Source organism: Mizuhopecten yessoensis, unplaced genomic scaffold (assembly GCF_002113885.1).
Source record: "Mizuhopecten yessoensis strain PY_sf001 unplaced genomic scaffold, ASM211388v2 scaffold716267, whole genome shotgun sequence".
Classification (NCBI taxonomy): domain Eukaryota; kingdom Metazoa; phylum Mollusca; class Bivalvia; order Pectinida; family Pectinidae; genus Mizuhopecten; species Mizuhopecten yessoensis.
The window spans coordinates 320,645-338,072 of NW_018480031.1; the positions used below are offsets into that span (position 1 = coordinate 320,645).

Genomic DNA, 17,428 nt, shown 5'->3' on the forward strand with positions numbered 1-17,428 from the left:
TATAACTTGAACTGGATACACTAGAGCCCTTTATTTGTAATCTTTAGTCCCAGGTTCAACCCCTAGCTGAGGCACTTACCTGGTTATTACAGTACTGTAATGTATAAGAACAACTCTTTGCTGGTAATTGTTGAAAGGTGTCCTTTATTGTATTTTCCTTGTAAATTATCTCCTAGTTTAAGTCAAAGTTTTCTCAAATAAAGTTTAATATAGTCAAAATAATAGCTAGAACACATTTGTTATGTAGATATTTCCATGAATTAGTGTAGGTGTCGATAGCAGGAGACAGCCACAATAGAACAGCTGCTGTTGTAATCTGGGTCGGCCAGCACTTGGATGGCACAGCTGGGTACATGGTGTGGGATGTCAATGAGAAATCTTAAAGCAAAATAACACTGAACAATTTCTGTGTATTTTTTAGTCATCAGGTTTTATTGATCAGGTTTTTTACTACAAATAGTAAGACATGTGTTTTGTTTTCAGTAAAAATTGATTGGCTATAGGCTTTGCTTGCTCCATTATGTTTTTTCTCTACTTCTGGTTACATGTTATATTGTTATACACTGAAACCTTACTACTTCTATGTTAAATCTTACAGTGGGAAGTGTTAAAAATACCACTGAGATTTAAGCATGAGATTACAAGAGAATGAGTTGACACGACTTGTGTAATTTTTGTGTAACAGGAAGGAAACAAGGAATTGGACGAGGGCCTGAATGACCTTCTGTTTGATGATAAGGTGGATGAATACATTGATGATGAAATCATATCTTCTCCAAAGATGAACCAGCCCCCTCCTCCGTATCCAGGCCTACAGCCAGGTCAGTGCTCAGTAACGTTTTACACAGCAATCAATGGATTGGTTATAAACGTGTTTAAATGAACATGTAGAGTATTTGAAGATCACCAGCTCAGAGTCAATGTCACTGAAGTCTGAGTTAAGAGCAAGTTCTATAAACAGAAACCTTCAGTAAATAGTATTTGATCACACCTGTATGACATCTATGTACATAAGGTGATGGACGTAATATCATTAAAATTAAATAGTCATTCAAATTATTCAATAAGCCCTAGCAGGAATTGACAAACAAATATATTATTTCTAATTTGTTTCAGAGTTGATAACAGATACTGGCAACCTAGATTTCCAGCAAATACAAGAGGAGGTGTTTTTCGCTGTACCACACGAGCGCCATGAGATAGAAGAAGTGGTATCTAGTGCTGTGGACGTGTTCTGGAACCAACGTCGGTACGGCGAGTCCTTAGAGGGACTGGAGCCCCCGGACACGTACTACTCCACAGAGGATAACAACAATGACGTGGACAGTAAGAGTCGGCGCGTTTTTGAGAAACTGCTTTTCGATTCGACGGGTGATATTATACGTGATATTTACAAAGAGGAAGATCAGGACACAACATGTGCCTGGAAACAAACAAAACGGACACGACAGAAATATTACCGAGGTGCTAATCCCCCAACAACAATAGACGTCTTAAAACCAATTGTTCAGAAGGCTGTGATTGAAATTCTAGGGTTAAATGGTTCCCGGAAAGTGGACAAAAATCGTTGGAGTGTACGGAAAAAGAAGGATCATGTAGACAACATCCTGGTGGAGGAGCTAAGAGAGGAGGAACCTGATTGGGTGAATTATGATGACGATGAGACTGCTGTTAAAATGCAGCTAACAGAGGCTATTTTCGAGACATTGTTGACTGATACTGTGCAGACGATGAATAAAATATACCGCAAAAAACAAATGTTAAGTCAACAGCAACAATGACTATAAGATGAACCTGACCCTGTACACCAAACAGCCCCCAAAACAGGCTACATGGGCATAGTGGTTATGGGTACAAAGCCAAATATAGAATCTATTGGCATTTACTTCTGTTATGCCAGGTAGCAAGACCAATTGGCATACCGTAGCTTTTAAGTCAATTATTAGACCATTTGCTAGAATGTAGACAAAAATATTAAAGATCAGTTTGAGACAAAATATTATTGTTATATACAGTGACACCTCTGTAATATAGAATTATAGAAAACACAAAATTTATTGTCAAGACAGTTTTATTTAAAAGCTGAACTAATTTGTACGACTTGAGCTGGCTCCAGCTTTGGTCTACAACAAAGACATATACCTACAGATGTATTCAAATCCTCCTCAGCTATGATGGACATCATCGTCAGTCACACTAGTTAAATGTAGTCATGGTTGTCCACTGTACATTCCACACAAGTGTAAATGATGTTAGAGTCGTGTGATAGGTACACAGTGTGTTCTGTTCTGTGTGTCGTGTTTGAAAACAAGACCATAACAGTCAACCGGACACCAAAACTAATTTGTTAACATTTCTGATTACAAAGAAAAGTAAGTTAACAATCTTCTATTTTTATTTTTTCATAAGAAGCTTAAAGCTAAATATAATTATTTCGGTATAAGAACCCCTGCAATGATAGCATTGTGTGATATATAAACTTCCTTCAAAATGCCCGAGTCTATACAGAGTAGTAATTAGTTGTATGAGTACTAACAGCAACCACCGAGTAGTTAGGTCAAGTGATTGTCAGCCAGGTTGAATAACGGACAAAGTATTCTTTTTTAAGTCAGACCATTAAATTTGAATTTGGCAAAGTGAAGAATTTTTTCGGGCAGCAAAAAAAAAAAATCCAGATTCCAAGCAAGAATGAAATACACTGTGAACCAATCCTGTCACATGTAATCATGGCTGTTAGGAAGCTGGAGAAGGTGTGTGTATAAGAACCCCTGTATCTATGTATGTTATATACTGTATATACGACTTATTTATTCCATCGGAGGAGATTGGTTGTTTGGATGTGTATTTAATGCCTAAAAGTGATTGAATTGAGAGACTGTTGTTGTACCTGCAAATGCTATTTTGATGTTAACATCAGCCACAATATTGTGTCCTCTAAAATATGTTATTTGAGCTGGCGACTGTTATAAAGAAAATCATGCTATGAACATTATAGGTTCAGGTGAGGTGATGAACAATTGGTTAATGAAATGAATTGGAAGTGATTGTTATGGTGTATGTTACTTGGTATATTACGAGTGTATGACACTTGGTATATTACGAGTGTATGACATGTACCATACTGGCCCAGGTATCAGAACTCTCCCTTGTTACTTGGTTATCACAAAAGCTCAACATGTACCAGAGCAGGGCCAAACTCTCCCCTGTTACTTGGTATATTATAAAAGTAAACTTGTACCAGAGCAGGGCCAAATGCTGCCTTGATACTTGGTATATTATGAAAATATAACTTGTACCAGAGCAGCCCGAGCAGGGCAAAACTCGACCTTGTTTGTGACATAGCAGGGCTCAGGACCTTGTTTGTGACATAGCAGGGCTCAGGACCTTGTTTGTGACATAGCAGGGCTCAGGACCTTGTTTGTGACATAGCAGGGCGCAGGACCTTGTTTGTGACATAGCAGGGCTCAGGACCTTGTTTGTAACATAGCAGGGCGCAGGACCTTGTTTGTGACATAACAGGGCTCAGGACCTTGTTTGTGACATAGCAGGGCTCAGGACCTTGTTTGTGACATAGCAGGGCTCAGGACCTTGTTTGTAACATAGCAGGGCTCAGGACCTTGTTTGTAACATAGCAGGGTTCAGGACCTTGTTTGTAACATAGCAGGGCTCAGGACCTTGTTTGTGACATAGCAGGGCTCAGGACCTTGCTTGTTTGTAACATAGCAGGGTTCAGGACCTTGTTTGTGACATAGCAGGGCTCAGGACCTTGTTTGTGACATAGCAGGGCTCAGGACCTTGTTTGTGACATAGCAGGGCTTATGTATTGGAGACTATCCACCTTTGGTGTATTACTGGAGTACTACATTTACTGTAGCAGTACTCAATTATCTAAACTTACCCCTTGTGACTTAAAATCATCGTCATGTTCCTGTTTGGACATGTTGTTTCCTCAGTGATATCTGATTTCTGGTCCTGAATGGTACATATATTGGTTATTAGACTTCTGAGTGCTATTTGTTGATTGATTGATTGGAAAACTTTTTTTGTAAAAGATCTGCTTGCATATGAAATATTTATTGTAATGAGGTAGCTATTTGTAATATACCTTACATGTATAAATAATACAGTTGTGAAATAGTTTCACATTGTTTTAGGCCATGCCTTAGTTCATCACAGTTAGATGTAGTAGTCATTTACCGAGCTAATAGTTTTACATTTCATTTTGTTTTTACTTCTTTTTTTCTTTCAGAAATTGATCCAATATGAGATCTGATACCTATTGTAATGTTCATTGCGCCTCACCAATGCAGTTTTGTTGTTTAGTTTTATATTCTTCATTCTTCACTCACTACCTGATTATTTTTCAATTCCGTCCAAAGAAAATGTCTCTTTTGATATGCTCATTTACAACCATCTTAGCATAAAGTCATGTATCATTTTCTTCATTGTTCTTGTTATTAGTATTCACAGATAATTATATTTAGTAATTAGCAACTGTGGAAATAAAAGGATCATTTTGAAATGATTTAACAAAGATGATTGTATGTGTGATTAAATGTTGATACCACATAGACAAACAGACACTGCCAAATATTATGTATCAACTGGGCTGTATTTAAGAGGGGGATGTCTTGCAATGTTTGCAGTCATATGTTATTATCCTGATGAGGCGCAGACTTCTCATTTCAAAATGTACTGTAGCACTGGCTATGCATTGATTTGACCCAAGTACCATGTACAAATATTTCAAAGCACTTCATCTCTAAATACAGCCCTGCTTCACGTCTTACGATTCCAGTTATATCCCTTTAACTGTAACTCTTCAAATTACTCTCTGATATAGTTTGTAAGCCTATTTATTATTTTTATGTTCTGTACATGCTATATCTTCTAGGAAACCGACTATTTGTAGTGCAATTTATTTGATTTCTGTACTAATTGAGAGTTTTTGAACTAATGAACAACTGACAAGTGTAGAGGGGTCTAGGCTTTCTGTGGGCTTTTGGTTAGTGTGTATGTGTGTGTGGAGCGAGATATGACCGAGTTATCTCCCCTGGTACATTTTCCCAGGATTGTTTGTATTGGTAAATAGCTATGTGCCATTTAATACTCCTGTCAGCCCCATCTTTAGCACAATGGATTGATGTCTGTCCATTACAACAGTGGGTACTGCCAGGGTATACATGAGAACTCGTATGTAATGTCATATTTAGTTTAAGGCATTTTCTATGTCTGTGGTTTTGTATTTATTTCTCATTATTTATTTACCAGATTTGTACTCCAGTAATTGAGCATTTAGTGTCGTATACTGCAGCATTCGTATCCTGTTTACCGAGCATGCATTTCCATGTATTTTACATACCTACATAGAAAGTGCCTTAACATACCCTTACCTGGTCATTTAGCCACAGGTATGCCAATCCACAAATTTTATTTTGGAGAGAGAAATTCCATTCATACTTTATCTTGTAAGCAACAGTCACTACACTTATGGTCAATATTTTGGAAACAATTGTAGTAGACATCTTAAAGAACTAAAACTTTATTAAAGCTGCTAAAATCTTTGTTTTCCCATTAAACCTCACTGTTAGATATATATACCTAGCTTATTTTTTATTATTGCCATCATTTACAATGTATATGATATCTCAGGTTAGTGTTTATGTACACATCGATATCGTGATACTTAGATTTTTATATAAAAGGAAACCTCATTTCACAAATTTCTAATGATAAATTTATATAGGCCTTCATCCCTGTTAATTTCAATAGGCTAGACCTGTGAATTTCAGGACATGCCTATTGTTTAAGTACAGGTGTGTGAAGGATTGCATACCAAAGTGCACCTGAATGCCTTGTTACTCCCCTCTCTAGAGCTTTGACACACGTTACCCAGGCTACTACATGTAGTGATAGTCTCCCGTTAATAATACTCGAGACATCCTTTTATGCTAGGTTTCAGTTATGTAACTATCCGTAATTAGGGCCTGAATTTAAACGTGATTGTGTAACTCCTAGAAAGTCTGGGGCCTAGTTACGCACCAACGTAGAGTTGTCTACCCTTAACACATTGTGATATAATGCTATTCTCTGGTAATGAAATAATTAAATCTATTTTTTCAACTTTGTACATTTGTAGACAGTCATTTCATTTTTTATTTTTTTTTCAAAACTATGCAAATGTATAACAGTATGACCAAGGGTTGTGGTTCTCTGAAGAGGGGACACAACGAAATAAACATAACAAATGAAATCCTGTGTTTTGTTGTTTTATATGTAAATGTGCAGCACCTCTATTGGAGGGCTTATCAGTGTAAACCTAGCTCTGACCGATAATAGCATGTATTAATACAGAAATATACAGAAAACTACAACAATGTTAATCATAACAAAATATTTTATTATAAGTTGTTTCTTTGGTATAAAGTGCAACCTGATGCTGTCACTACAATTCAATACATCTGGACAGCCTGTGAGGTCATGAAATCTGTTGGGAGATACTGTGTAGCTGTTTCTTCCTAAAGGTATCTCTCAGAAGATACAGACAATGGATAGTTTTACACAAACTCGCACCAATATCAACACTAGAAATTTTAGACATTGTTAAAGACTAGTAGAATCTTCCCCTACCTTGAGGGTGTGACAGAGAAATCTCCAACCCAAGGGGGGATGTTTTTTGGTTGTCTAACCCGAGGCTCTACCTCAAGGTAGGGATGATTATTTTCTCCCATCCTATTATTTCAGTCAAAGCTCCACCGACAGTAGTCTGCCATGTTTGTAAACAAAAACACATGAGGGGTATGCATATCGTCATTCTCTTTTGATGATGTCACAATTACCGATGACGCATTTTAATGACGTCACAATTGAACACGTGCTAATCGGCACGAGGCTATCTCCCCCGAGGGGGTGACAAGCTGATCTTTCCCGGCTAAAACGGGTGACACACCTGTGAAGGGTGGGAGAATAACAGGTCTGATACAAGGTAATTTGATACAGGTGGTCAAAACCATGGCTTCTATCACAAAGGATTCAAATGCTGCAATGTATGTCCATAACATTGAGAGCCGCAGTATGAATGTTTTTTTGGAAAAGATGCTGTAGGATTTACATCTTTGACAAGAACACTTACAAGTGTCCAAAGTAAAACAACACAAATCACTTTTCATGTGTTTACGTTGTGGTAAAAGTTTAGGGGCACTTGTCCATATACTCCCATCTCTTTTCACAGAGTTACTTCCCTTCCACCATTGCCAAAACTTTCCATGTGGACCAGTAATAATTCCACCAAGATACATATACTATATGGAGAAAGAATACCATTATCATTTACTGTATTACAGTAATCTTTCTAATTTATCAATGTGACTTCGTCTTGTCTATAAAGCTAAAACCAGCTATCAGGAATAGGGATGTACATTCGTATACCTCCCCCTATGACATAAGAGGGTATATAGCTATTATTGCGTTAGCTATAGCCCTGATGCATGCATTGTTACACTTTGTCTAGACCATATCGTCAAATTAGTGAACCGTTCCCAATGAAACTAGATAAAGGTTTCATAATACTCAGGTTCATACCTTAAAGGTCGGGGGTTGTGTAACTTTATTAAGTTTATCTGGATTTTATCTTAAAGAAGTTATCAGTACCAGACATCATTTTACACATTGGTCCCTACCCTCAAGGTCATAGTATGGGGTAAAATCTCCAATCATTATGAATGTCTGATACTTATGAAGTTTTACATGTGTGTATCATGAACCTCATTGTGCAGTATTTAGGTTACAATAGAATTAAACGTCAGATCACTGTAATGCTTTTCCTGTAACTCCTGATAATGTTTACATAAGCAGAGAGGAAGTGTTGTGTAATACTTGAATCACAACCTTCTGGTTGAGGGATCAAAGGTCATACCATTGTAATTATAACTTTTGACAACTGCAGTTTTATGAAACATAATGGAAGAGCCTAATACGACCAGAAGAAGCATTCCACGACACGTTTAGGTTATTACATTGTATCAAGAATATCATCTTCCTGCTATGCTGAAGGAATAGTCTGGACTTCTCCGGAGTTGTTAAATTAAACCCCACTGTTATAGACCTCCGTCATTCCCTTGCACAAAATTATAATTCAAATATAGGGAAACTCCATGGATATAATCACCATGCTGATGTTGTGTAATCCCATTTGTACACTCATTAACATATTCATTCAATTTTAAAGGGTTTTGTCCCATTTTCTGATTTCTGTTCAAAGTACTTTGTACGTTCCTTCTAAATCGATTCATACGAAGCTTGTTTTACAGGACTAGTATAACTGTATATCAGGAAATGTTCGTGGGTACTTTCCTTTGTGGTTTGGTGCCATTTAGATCGTTTCGTGTTACAAACCTTCGTGGATATCTATATTTTAACAAACAGTAGACACCTGTATCATTCAAATTCGTTGAATTTATTTTCATGGTTCAACAGCAACCACGAATGTTTACACACAACGAACATTTCATGTCATACTGTATAGGCAGTTGATCCAATTCCTAGGTTTCATTTCAAATGTTTTTACTAGAGAGATTGGAGCGTGCGGCTTACAGAGCTAGTTTGGATTCTCAAACCTCCTATGGTTCAGTAGCCATCATCTGAAGATTCAATACAGTTAACCCTATGAAGTTTGAAAGTAGATAAAGGTTATTTACCCCGTCAAGGTGCAAGTTCAAAGTCAGTCTTTACCAGTTTCAACACATTTGATTGTATATATATGGTTCAAGGTCATCGATTTCAACAAACTTGACAGTCCTTCCACCCAGCAGGTTACAGACCAAATACATTACCCTAAACTTCATGGTGACCATTATGATATTTACAAATCTGATCCTTGTATATTTTGGATAAAAAAATCAGTTCTTTGCCCAGTAGGGAGCTTTTAATAGAACGTCTTCACGCTAGGCCTAGTCATTCCCTAGAAGTTTTCAACACATCAAGTCGGTGACCTTAATTGTTGGTCATTTACGGATAAATTCACCAACTTTGATACCCCTTGCCATATAAAACCTTGATCACTATACACCATCCCATAAATCAGTAGTTCCAAACTTGTGATTGAACGATGCACAGAAAACACAAAAGACTTCCATAAAAGTATAACATATTTATTTCCTCGTATGGTTTCCTTTACAGGTTAAAGAGATTCTAAGGAAAATAATGGTAAAATAACTATGTACAAGTGTGTGTGCTCCAAGGTATTGCAGCTAGATTAATGGTGATCATAAATATATGTAGAATGCTTCTTCATCTCTCCACAGTATTGATGGTGAATATGAAGATATTGGTTCTTAAGCACTCTGTATCAGAATAATAAACAGATTATATCCTATGTGTCCCGGTCTTACTAAGACTTCAACAGTTCACACAGGTATTGGTTGTTAGATGTGATCATGTCGGTCCAATAATGGTATAATAATCACACATCCTAACACGATACAACCATTTCTCTCCACGTATCAAGGTTAAAAACATTTACATTCAAGATGACCCGGATGTGGTTTTCTCAAAAATATCTTTCAACCTTTGCGGAACACTATGAAGTGGTAAACTACATAATTTTATAAACGGCTACTTGATTCACAACCTCTTACAAACTCATTTCTCCTGTCACTCAATATTCCTTTCAAATATTCTGCTCATACACACAAGGATTTACTGAAGTTATTTAAATCATTGATTCACGTGAGAACAATAAAGTGTATTCAATAACTTACCTCCCCTTACTAGCAGACTATTCCAATACTCGAGTAAAAATAGGTGCCAAATGAGGCTTTTGATTTTAAAATTATGATAGCTACATATATTATAGCCAATTTGAACACGTTTACTTCACAGTTTACAAGAAACTGTAACAAAATGTGATAGCTACATATATTATAGCCAATTTGAACATGTTTACTTCACAGTTTACAAGAAACTAACAAAAAGCAAGCTATCCTCAATAAAAATTATTGTGTAGATCCTACAGAATTAAAAAGTTTGACAACTCACATACTGACCAAGTGGGCAAAACACTGAAGTGGCAATTCACACTGGAGACCATCTATAACTCAAGACCATCTATAACTAGTTTTATATTACACTGTAGTCGTCATACTGTATTGTCACATGCTTCCAACTTCTATCAAGTTTGTCATTCCCATACAACACACATCATCAAGCTGTTACGAAAATGGAAGAACTACAAATTCATTCCTCTGCTAGAAAAGAACATTTTTTCTACTGGTATCGCCAATTCAAACAAGGTCAATGTCTGTGTTAACAGTAAGATATCTTTACCAGGCATATTTGTTGTATTCTTTATCTTGTCTTGATGAAAGTTATTGCACAAAATTCTATTTCAACAAAGTCTTGCATTCTTTTTCTCAAACCCGCATAATTGTTCATTTCATTCCATTCATAAACTTTATTTATAAGTCTATTCTTTTAACACCGTCGTTCTGACGATGACTTCTGTGACAGCATATGGGTCACAATTTGATGACGGCCGTCTGTCTTCAAGGTAACCACATCCATCTTCAGCAACCTGTCTCGGAATACGGATACTGGCACCACGGTTGGCAACTCCAGCGGAAAAGTCATGGATACTGGACGTCTCATGGTGACCGGTCAAGCGCCTCTCGTTGTCCTTACCCTCCTTGGGGTCATAAGCCTTGATGTGTCGGACATGGTGTTTGGATAGTAGTTCTATACTCTCCTCAATAGCCCTAGGTAAAACAAAGTCAAAGATTGTGAACAAATTCAATTTTTACAATCCAATAAACATTATAAATATTGAAATGATTTAAAATTAACAAGTCATTCTATTGTTACACAAAATTACTCGGCCAATTACACAACAATGTAGAACACTTGCAAACACAAATTATTTTGTCTTTAAAATAGTTTTGTGGATTGTCAGCGCTGGACTGTAACAGTCTCCAGTCTCAAGAACTCGCCTTTATATACATATAGCCACCATGATTGGAACACTTACTTGATGCCTCCACTCTCCCTCATTTCCAGGGTGCTGTAGTTACAGTGAGCGCCAGCACCATTCCAATCACCCTCAATAGGTTTGGGGTCTAGGGTCACAACAACGCCAAAATCTTCAGCTACACGATGCAACAGGTAGCGTCCCATCCATAGGTGGTCACCCATCTGTATACCTTCACAGGGGCCGACCTGGAACTCCCACTGAAATTCAAAACACACACATGAGGGACCACAGTATAAATGACAACCATCACATACATCAGACCTTTCTCCACAAATCTGTTTTTAAATGCATTGTATTCAATCTTGTTAAGGTAGTCTCAAACAACTTCTTAAAATTAAATTTGAAATTAAAGCTTTAATATCGCTTAACATTTTCACACTTTTTATTTACCTGAGCTGGCATGACCTCTGCGTTACAGCCAGCAATCTTGACCCCAGCGTACAGACAAGCACGGTAGTGGGCCTCGATGATGTCGCGGCCGTACACCTTGTTGGCACCTACTCCACAGTAGTAAGGTCCTGACAATGGCAAAATAACGTCAGTTAAACTAATCTCTCATATGTAAACAAATTGCAACACAAGAGTTACTCAAAAAAGTGAATATGTCTGAAAGTTATATTGATATTTTTTCCCAATGAAACAATTTTGAAGACAGTCTTGCAGTTTAAGATTTCCCCCGTTAAAAAGTTCTAATTATATAACGGACAGCCATGTATATTCTTACCCTGGGGTCCTGGGAATCCATTCTTGGGCCAGCCGAAGGGATGACCGTCCAGGTCCAACAGTGTGTACTCTTGTTCAATACCAAACCATGGAATAGATGCCCTGGCCTTCTCCATCACCGTATTACAGGCTGCCCGTCTGTTGGTTTCTGCAGGTTTTTTGTTGTATTTGTAGACTTCACACAGGACCAGCTTGTGTTTACCTCCTCTAAAAGGATCTCTGAATATACTGACGGGGTGGAGGTACATGTCGGAGTTGGAGCCCTCGGCCTGGTATGTACTTGACCCATCATAATTCCAAATGGGGCAATCTGAAACAGCAGATATTACATGCATTAAGACAATCAACAGGTTTATTAATTATACAGCATACAGTAGGTGAGAAATAAAGAAGCAACCCTCATGATCACTTACAGGAGGTAAACCAAGATTATCAAACCTTACAGGAGGTACACCAAGGGTATCAAACCTTACAGGAGGTACATTCAATATTATCAAACCTTACAGGAGGTACACCAAGGGTATCAAACCTTACAGGAGGAACACCAAGGGTATCAACCCTTACAGGAGGTACACCAAGGGTATCAACCCTTACAGGAGGTTCACCAATGCAAGGGTATCAACCCTAACAGGAGGTACACCAAGGGTATCAACCCTAACAGGAGGTACACCAAGGGTATCAACCCTTACAGGAGGTACNCCAAACCTTACAGGAGGTACACCAAGGGTGTCAAACCTTACAGGAGGTACACCAAGGGTATCAAACCTTACAGGAGATATATATACCAAGGGTATCAACATAAAACAACCTTTACTTACAGGAGGTACACCAAGATCATCAGCAAAACAGAATGCATGCATGCCTGATACCGACTCGTTGGGCATTTCCTCGTTTTAAATGTATAACCTTTAGGCCTATACATATTGGATGATAGGGTCATTATGTTATATAGCCACTGGGCAGGATTGTTATTGTGAAACCCTACAGATGGGTGGGGTTGTTATGGCGGTACGGTTTGAATACGAACAGAGCGACAACAAATGATTAATTTTCATTTTTTGTATTATATATTTGGTTTGAAATCACACAACCATGACAAATCCTCATCAGCTTCATACATTTCTTACTGTTAGAGTTGTCAGTCATCCAAACACAACTCAAGTCACCTTTTAGATACGAGAATCACTGCATGTGGGATTGACTCTAGACTACATGGGATTCTTTTTTTTAGTGTGTTCTGAAATATCCTCTAGATGATATTTGTTATTTACTGCAGTAGTGGTAAGTTTTGTACAATTCCAACCAGTAACTGAAATAGAATTCCTACAGAAGTCCTTTCGACATTTTCATTTTCCAATGGTAAACATTTGTGTGGCTCTCCAAGTCCTATATATACCTACAACCTGTGTGTTCTGGAGTTCATATAGTGATGTAGTTTATGTTGACACAAAATTCCTGCCTGTCAGCTGGAGTTTATACCTTGCTTGGAGCTGTCTTATCAGACTGACCTTGTTGACCAGTGCCCACTGACCCAAACACTTGTTTATCTGTTCAAAGCTGTGCCTCCCTGTATATACACATGCCTCTTGAATTGTTTCAGGACATAAAACAGGACTTTCCTATATGCAAATAGCCTACCAAATTAAATACAAGAGGCCCAGAGGGCCTGTATCGCTCACCTGGATATCTTAAGTAATCATGGCAAAATATTCTCCAAATGAGATCCAAGGGAATACGCCAGACCCCAAGGCCAATCCTCGTAGCATATCTGTATTAGACTTTTCACGCCCAGCAATTTTATGTATGGTTATGGGGTGGGGATCTCAACTGTTTTCAAGCTGTGACTCAGAAATTAGATCCCTAGGGTTGTGGCCAGACCCCAGGATCAATTATAATATCATGACTGCATTTGTCTCTTTTTCCCCAGCATTTGTATATATAGTTTTGGGGTGGGGATCTCAACCGTTTCAAAGTTATGACCCAGTCATTAAGTCTGCAAGAGTGGGGCAGACCCTGAGGTCAATTCTGATATCATGACTGGATTCGTCTCTTTATGCCAGACAAATTTAGTTAAATTCCAATTAGTGGTTAAGAAGAAGTCGTTTAAAGAAAGTGTTGACGGACGGACGACGGACACCAAGGTATGGCATAAGCATAAGCTCACCTTGGTCCTTCGGACCCGGCGAGCTAATAAATGTACATAATTTATTACCATCTTGATAAATGAAATTGAGAATCATTTTTTTTTTTTAACAATTGATAATGTTTATAAGAAAATTCCTTTAGAATCACTGCTCGTCACTCACTGGCCAATCTCCGTGTCTACCATACGTGTTATATCAATTACCTTGCTGACATGACTATACATGCATGTCCACACTTTACACGAACTGACCACCAGCTTTATACATATACCGAACTGACCACCATGGCCAGCGTTATACATATGTTATACATATACCGGGACATCTCAACAAATGAACAACCAAAGCAGCTGATAAGGCACACACACTATCCCACCCCACGTTCATCCACTTAGCCCACCTTGACAGCAGTTTTTTTTTGATAAATTGTTCCACAACATAACACTACTAATATCAATATTATATAAGATGGAAAGGTAGCCTCCTAAGCTTGACAATGAGAAGTCAAAGGTCAAGTAGATATTCTCCCCACCTGGAACATAAGCAGCTAGCACACTTTATCGCGCTTGTTCACCTATAGAGTGAAGCCCTAACTGGTATATATACTGGGCCAAACACTGGGTCCTGATCACAATCTCCAGCCTACAGTGTTCTCCCCAGATTGTTTTGAAAGAAGCATGGTATTTCAATATTTCTGTTAAAGCAGCACTCTATGTAATATCAAAGCAGCATGGTATCTTTAGATTTACTATGAATATATAGCAGAGAAGATCTAGGATAGCAGCATGGCAAGAAATTATAGGAGCATGGTGCCATGCTACAAAAACAGCCTGGGGAGAACACTGGCCTAATAAACAACAACATGTTGACCAAAGCTAGAAACGATATCATGTCACAACATCGATTAAATCCCAAGCCACTTGGAAAGAACATTACATCCCGTTTATTCTAAAGGTTAAAAGGTCCAGTACAACATGACCTTACTGAAGAAGCATGCTGTCATTTACCTTTGGGGTCCTTTGGTTCCGTCTCCAAGGTTCTACACTTGCTTCGTATACCCTCACTAGTACCGTCTATCCAGATGTACTCGGCCATCACTTGTTCTGTGCCGAGGTCAAGGTCAAGGTACTTCTGAAGCACCAACTTATCGGTGGAGGCATTATTCATCACGGCCATTATGATAATGATTCTGAAATAAAAAGAGAAAACAAACCTATACTAGTGTGCCATACATGTATATCTATCTAACCACAGAAATGGCAACGTCCACTGATCACCATCCAGTCTATAGGAACGATTACAAAACAATATAAGTCTAGGTCTTAAACTCTCAACTGTAATAGCACAGAATTAGAATAGATTATCCAAGTCCGTGGTAATAGCTACGATACTCTCAGCAGTGAAATCTTGAATAAGACAGTGAATTTCTAAATATTAAGTTGACCATTTAATATTTGAGTTTTGTCTGACCTTGAATCAAAGTTGGCCTTTGACCTCAACATAATGTATTGGATGGGGGGGGGGGCTGTGCATGGCTGCATGCCTTCATAATAATAAAGCTTTTCATGCATGCTGAAGTTAGACATGCAGGGATGACCATTACACACACCCATACTGATTAACAGGTGGTACCTTACAAGTATAAGGGGTTTTGTTATGCATCTTAAACATTATACTTATTATTTCTATTTCTTTAACATCCATTAAAGGTTGTATTTTTTTTTATCCCTTGAAACAAGTTTTAACTTAACCCAAATTTAATTTACCTCAGTATTATCATTTAATGTCTTAAATCTTTTCATCAGTGAATGCACCATGCACTCGAGTGCCTTTAAAAAGTGCAATAAATTAAATTACCATGAACTCTGGGCCACTTTACTTACAACAAGTGTTTAAGGTGGTGCTCTGTTGGAAAATAGACCTTATCATCTATATCACAATAACTAAGGTAGCATGTTCATTAACATTATGGTTAAATACACATAAATTGACAACAATTTACCAGTAAATTACATGCTTGTATACATGTATTTTGAGCATGCTATCACTAACTACCTGAAGGGCAAAACCTTTCCTCTTCATATAGTTGACAAGTATGTGTATATATTTGCTCCGTTAATTATATATATAACATAATTATATATATGTTCACTGACAAAATCTGTTTCGTAGAAGTATATGTAGTGATAGTTTGTATACGAGTTACTTCCCCTACATCACAGGACTTTTTAGCTCCCAGAAATAATCATAATAAACTTGACGGGAGATACCGTACAGAAACAGACACTGTCCACAGGGTATTAGGTTTGGCTAATCAGTAATTATCTTTTTATTCTTTGTATTAAACAAATTAAAGCTGACCATCCTCATACATAAAACGTCACAAGATAAAGTTCATCATTTTTTGTAACGCCCACTATATATATATGCAAACGGAAAAACAATTTTGTATCGGTACTGTTAGAGACGTATATATTACGTAATATATACGTCTCTGGTTTTGTGTAGTCGTTTACGTCGACCTTTTGACATATTATTACATAAAAGATGTTGACTTTTACAAGTCAGCTTGCTTGCTTGCCTTGTAGGTGAAGATGCACATCAGAGTTTTGGATATATGAAGTTATTATTAATCCCGTTTTACACATTAAATTGATTTATTGCATTCAATACTTATAGTTTTCATATACTATTAACTATTTATTATATCTATTGGGCGCTGTTAATATTTTAAACGTTGGAAAAGATTTTGTCAAACGGTGTAATTAATATATATTCTACACAATTAAAAACTTTCACGGGTTCACAAGTAGTTTCAAGATACCATGACACTCAATTTACCAAAGAATGCGATGAAAATATGGGAATTTTCCCAGTGTTTTGCTAGTGTGAGTCGACCCTCACCTTCTCGCTCTCCGTCTCAACATAATCAGCTGATTCGGGAAAATCAATAAATGTACACTTCACAGATATCAAGGAAGACACAGATTATAAAGCGACGCACAGTTAATAAACACATATGCGTTCTAAAATCAAACCAACATATCATCAAAAACTATCTGTTCGAGATCTATCAAAATGGGCTTACCTTATAGAAGCGTCACTCTCAGTTGCTTGTCAAAGAGATTCTCCCGCAGAAAAAGCGAGATCACGCTGTATTATCAACTAGTCCTCCGTGAACAGACCTCTCTCATTGGTTCTTTTTGGCACGTGACGATTTCCATTGGTCGACCTATATTCTATTCTTAACGATGTCACGTGCCGGGAGATTGGTTAGAAAAAGGGAAAACTTTACTAGATCCAGGGACGTATAGTATATACTGTACCTGCTAGATCGTACGTTAGGGACTTGACAGGGTATAGAAAATGATTTTACGATACTGCATATACGTGAACATCTGAATGTGTTGACCCACATAGGATAGATATTTGTGTTTGTCCTACTTTCGTTTCATAGTTTCGGTTCAGCACGTGTTTTTCACGTGACAGAAGCGTTTTTATATGAACAAAATTTACCGTGACCCTGACACTGCAGGAA

General features: G+C 37.6%; 2 protein-coding genes across 7 annotated transcripts in view; one reads left to right on the forward strand and one right to left on the reverse strand.

The window, feature by feature from the left end:
* The window catches only part of LOC110442456 (centrosome-associated protein 350-like), a 134,082-nt gene extending 131,705 nt beyond the window's left edge, over nucleotides 1-2,377 (forward strand). For 4 of the 6 annotated variants that reach the window (XM_021486071.1, XM_021486070.1, XM_021486073.1 and 1 more), the window contains 2 exons: nucleotides 686-821; nucleotides 1,117-2,377. In XM_021486071.1, coding sequence (XP_021341746.1) covers nucleotides 686-821; nucleotides 1,117-1,781 — 801 coding nt within the window. In that variant the 3' untranslated portion in view covers nucleotides 1,782-2,377. The remainder of the gene's footprint in view (nucleotides 1-685; nucleotides 822-1,116) is intronic. The other 2 variants (XM_021486072.1, XM_021486076.1) reach the window with 2 other exon arrangements.
* A 6,756-nt stretch (nucleotides 2,378-9,133) lies between these two features.
* On the reverse strand, nucleotides 9,134-17,083 carry LOC110442451 (glutamine synthetase-like). The gene is made up of 6 exons (XM_021486062.1): nucleotides 16,979-17,083; nucleotides 14,898-15,079; nucleotides 11,748-12,056; nucleotides 11,414-11,541; nucleotides 11,021-11,220; nucleotides 9,134-10,751 (listed from the first exon to the last, which is right to left on the reverse strand). Exons 2-6 carry the CDS (start codon nucleotides 15,064-15,066, stop codon nucleotides 10,463-10,465), a joined length of 1,095 nt encoding a protein of 364 aa, XP_021341737.1. The 5' UTR covers nucleotides 15,067-15,079; nucleotides 16,979-17,083; the 3' UTR covers nucleotides 9,134-10,462.
* Nucleotides 17,084-17,428: the final 345 nt, after the last annotated feature.

Coding starts and splice junctions, on each gene's coding strand:
- LOC110442451 (XM_021486062.1), bottom strand. CDS start 15,066: ATGGCCGTGATGAATAATGCCTCCACCGATAAGTTGGTGCTTCAGAAG. Junction 11,542..11,747: donor TGGATTCCCAGGACCCCAGG/GTAAGAATATAC, acceptor TGCCATTGTCAG/GACCTTACTACTGTGGAGTA. Junction 10,752..11,020: donor AGGGAGAGTGGAGGCATCAA/GTAAGTGTTCCA, acceptor TGTTTTACCTAG/GGCTATTGAGGAGAGTATAG.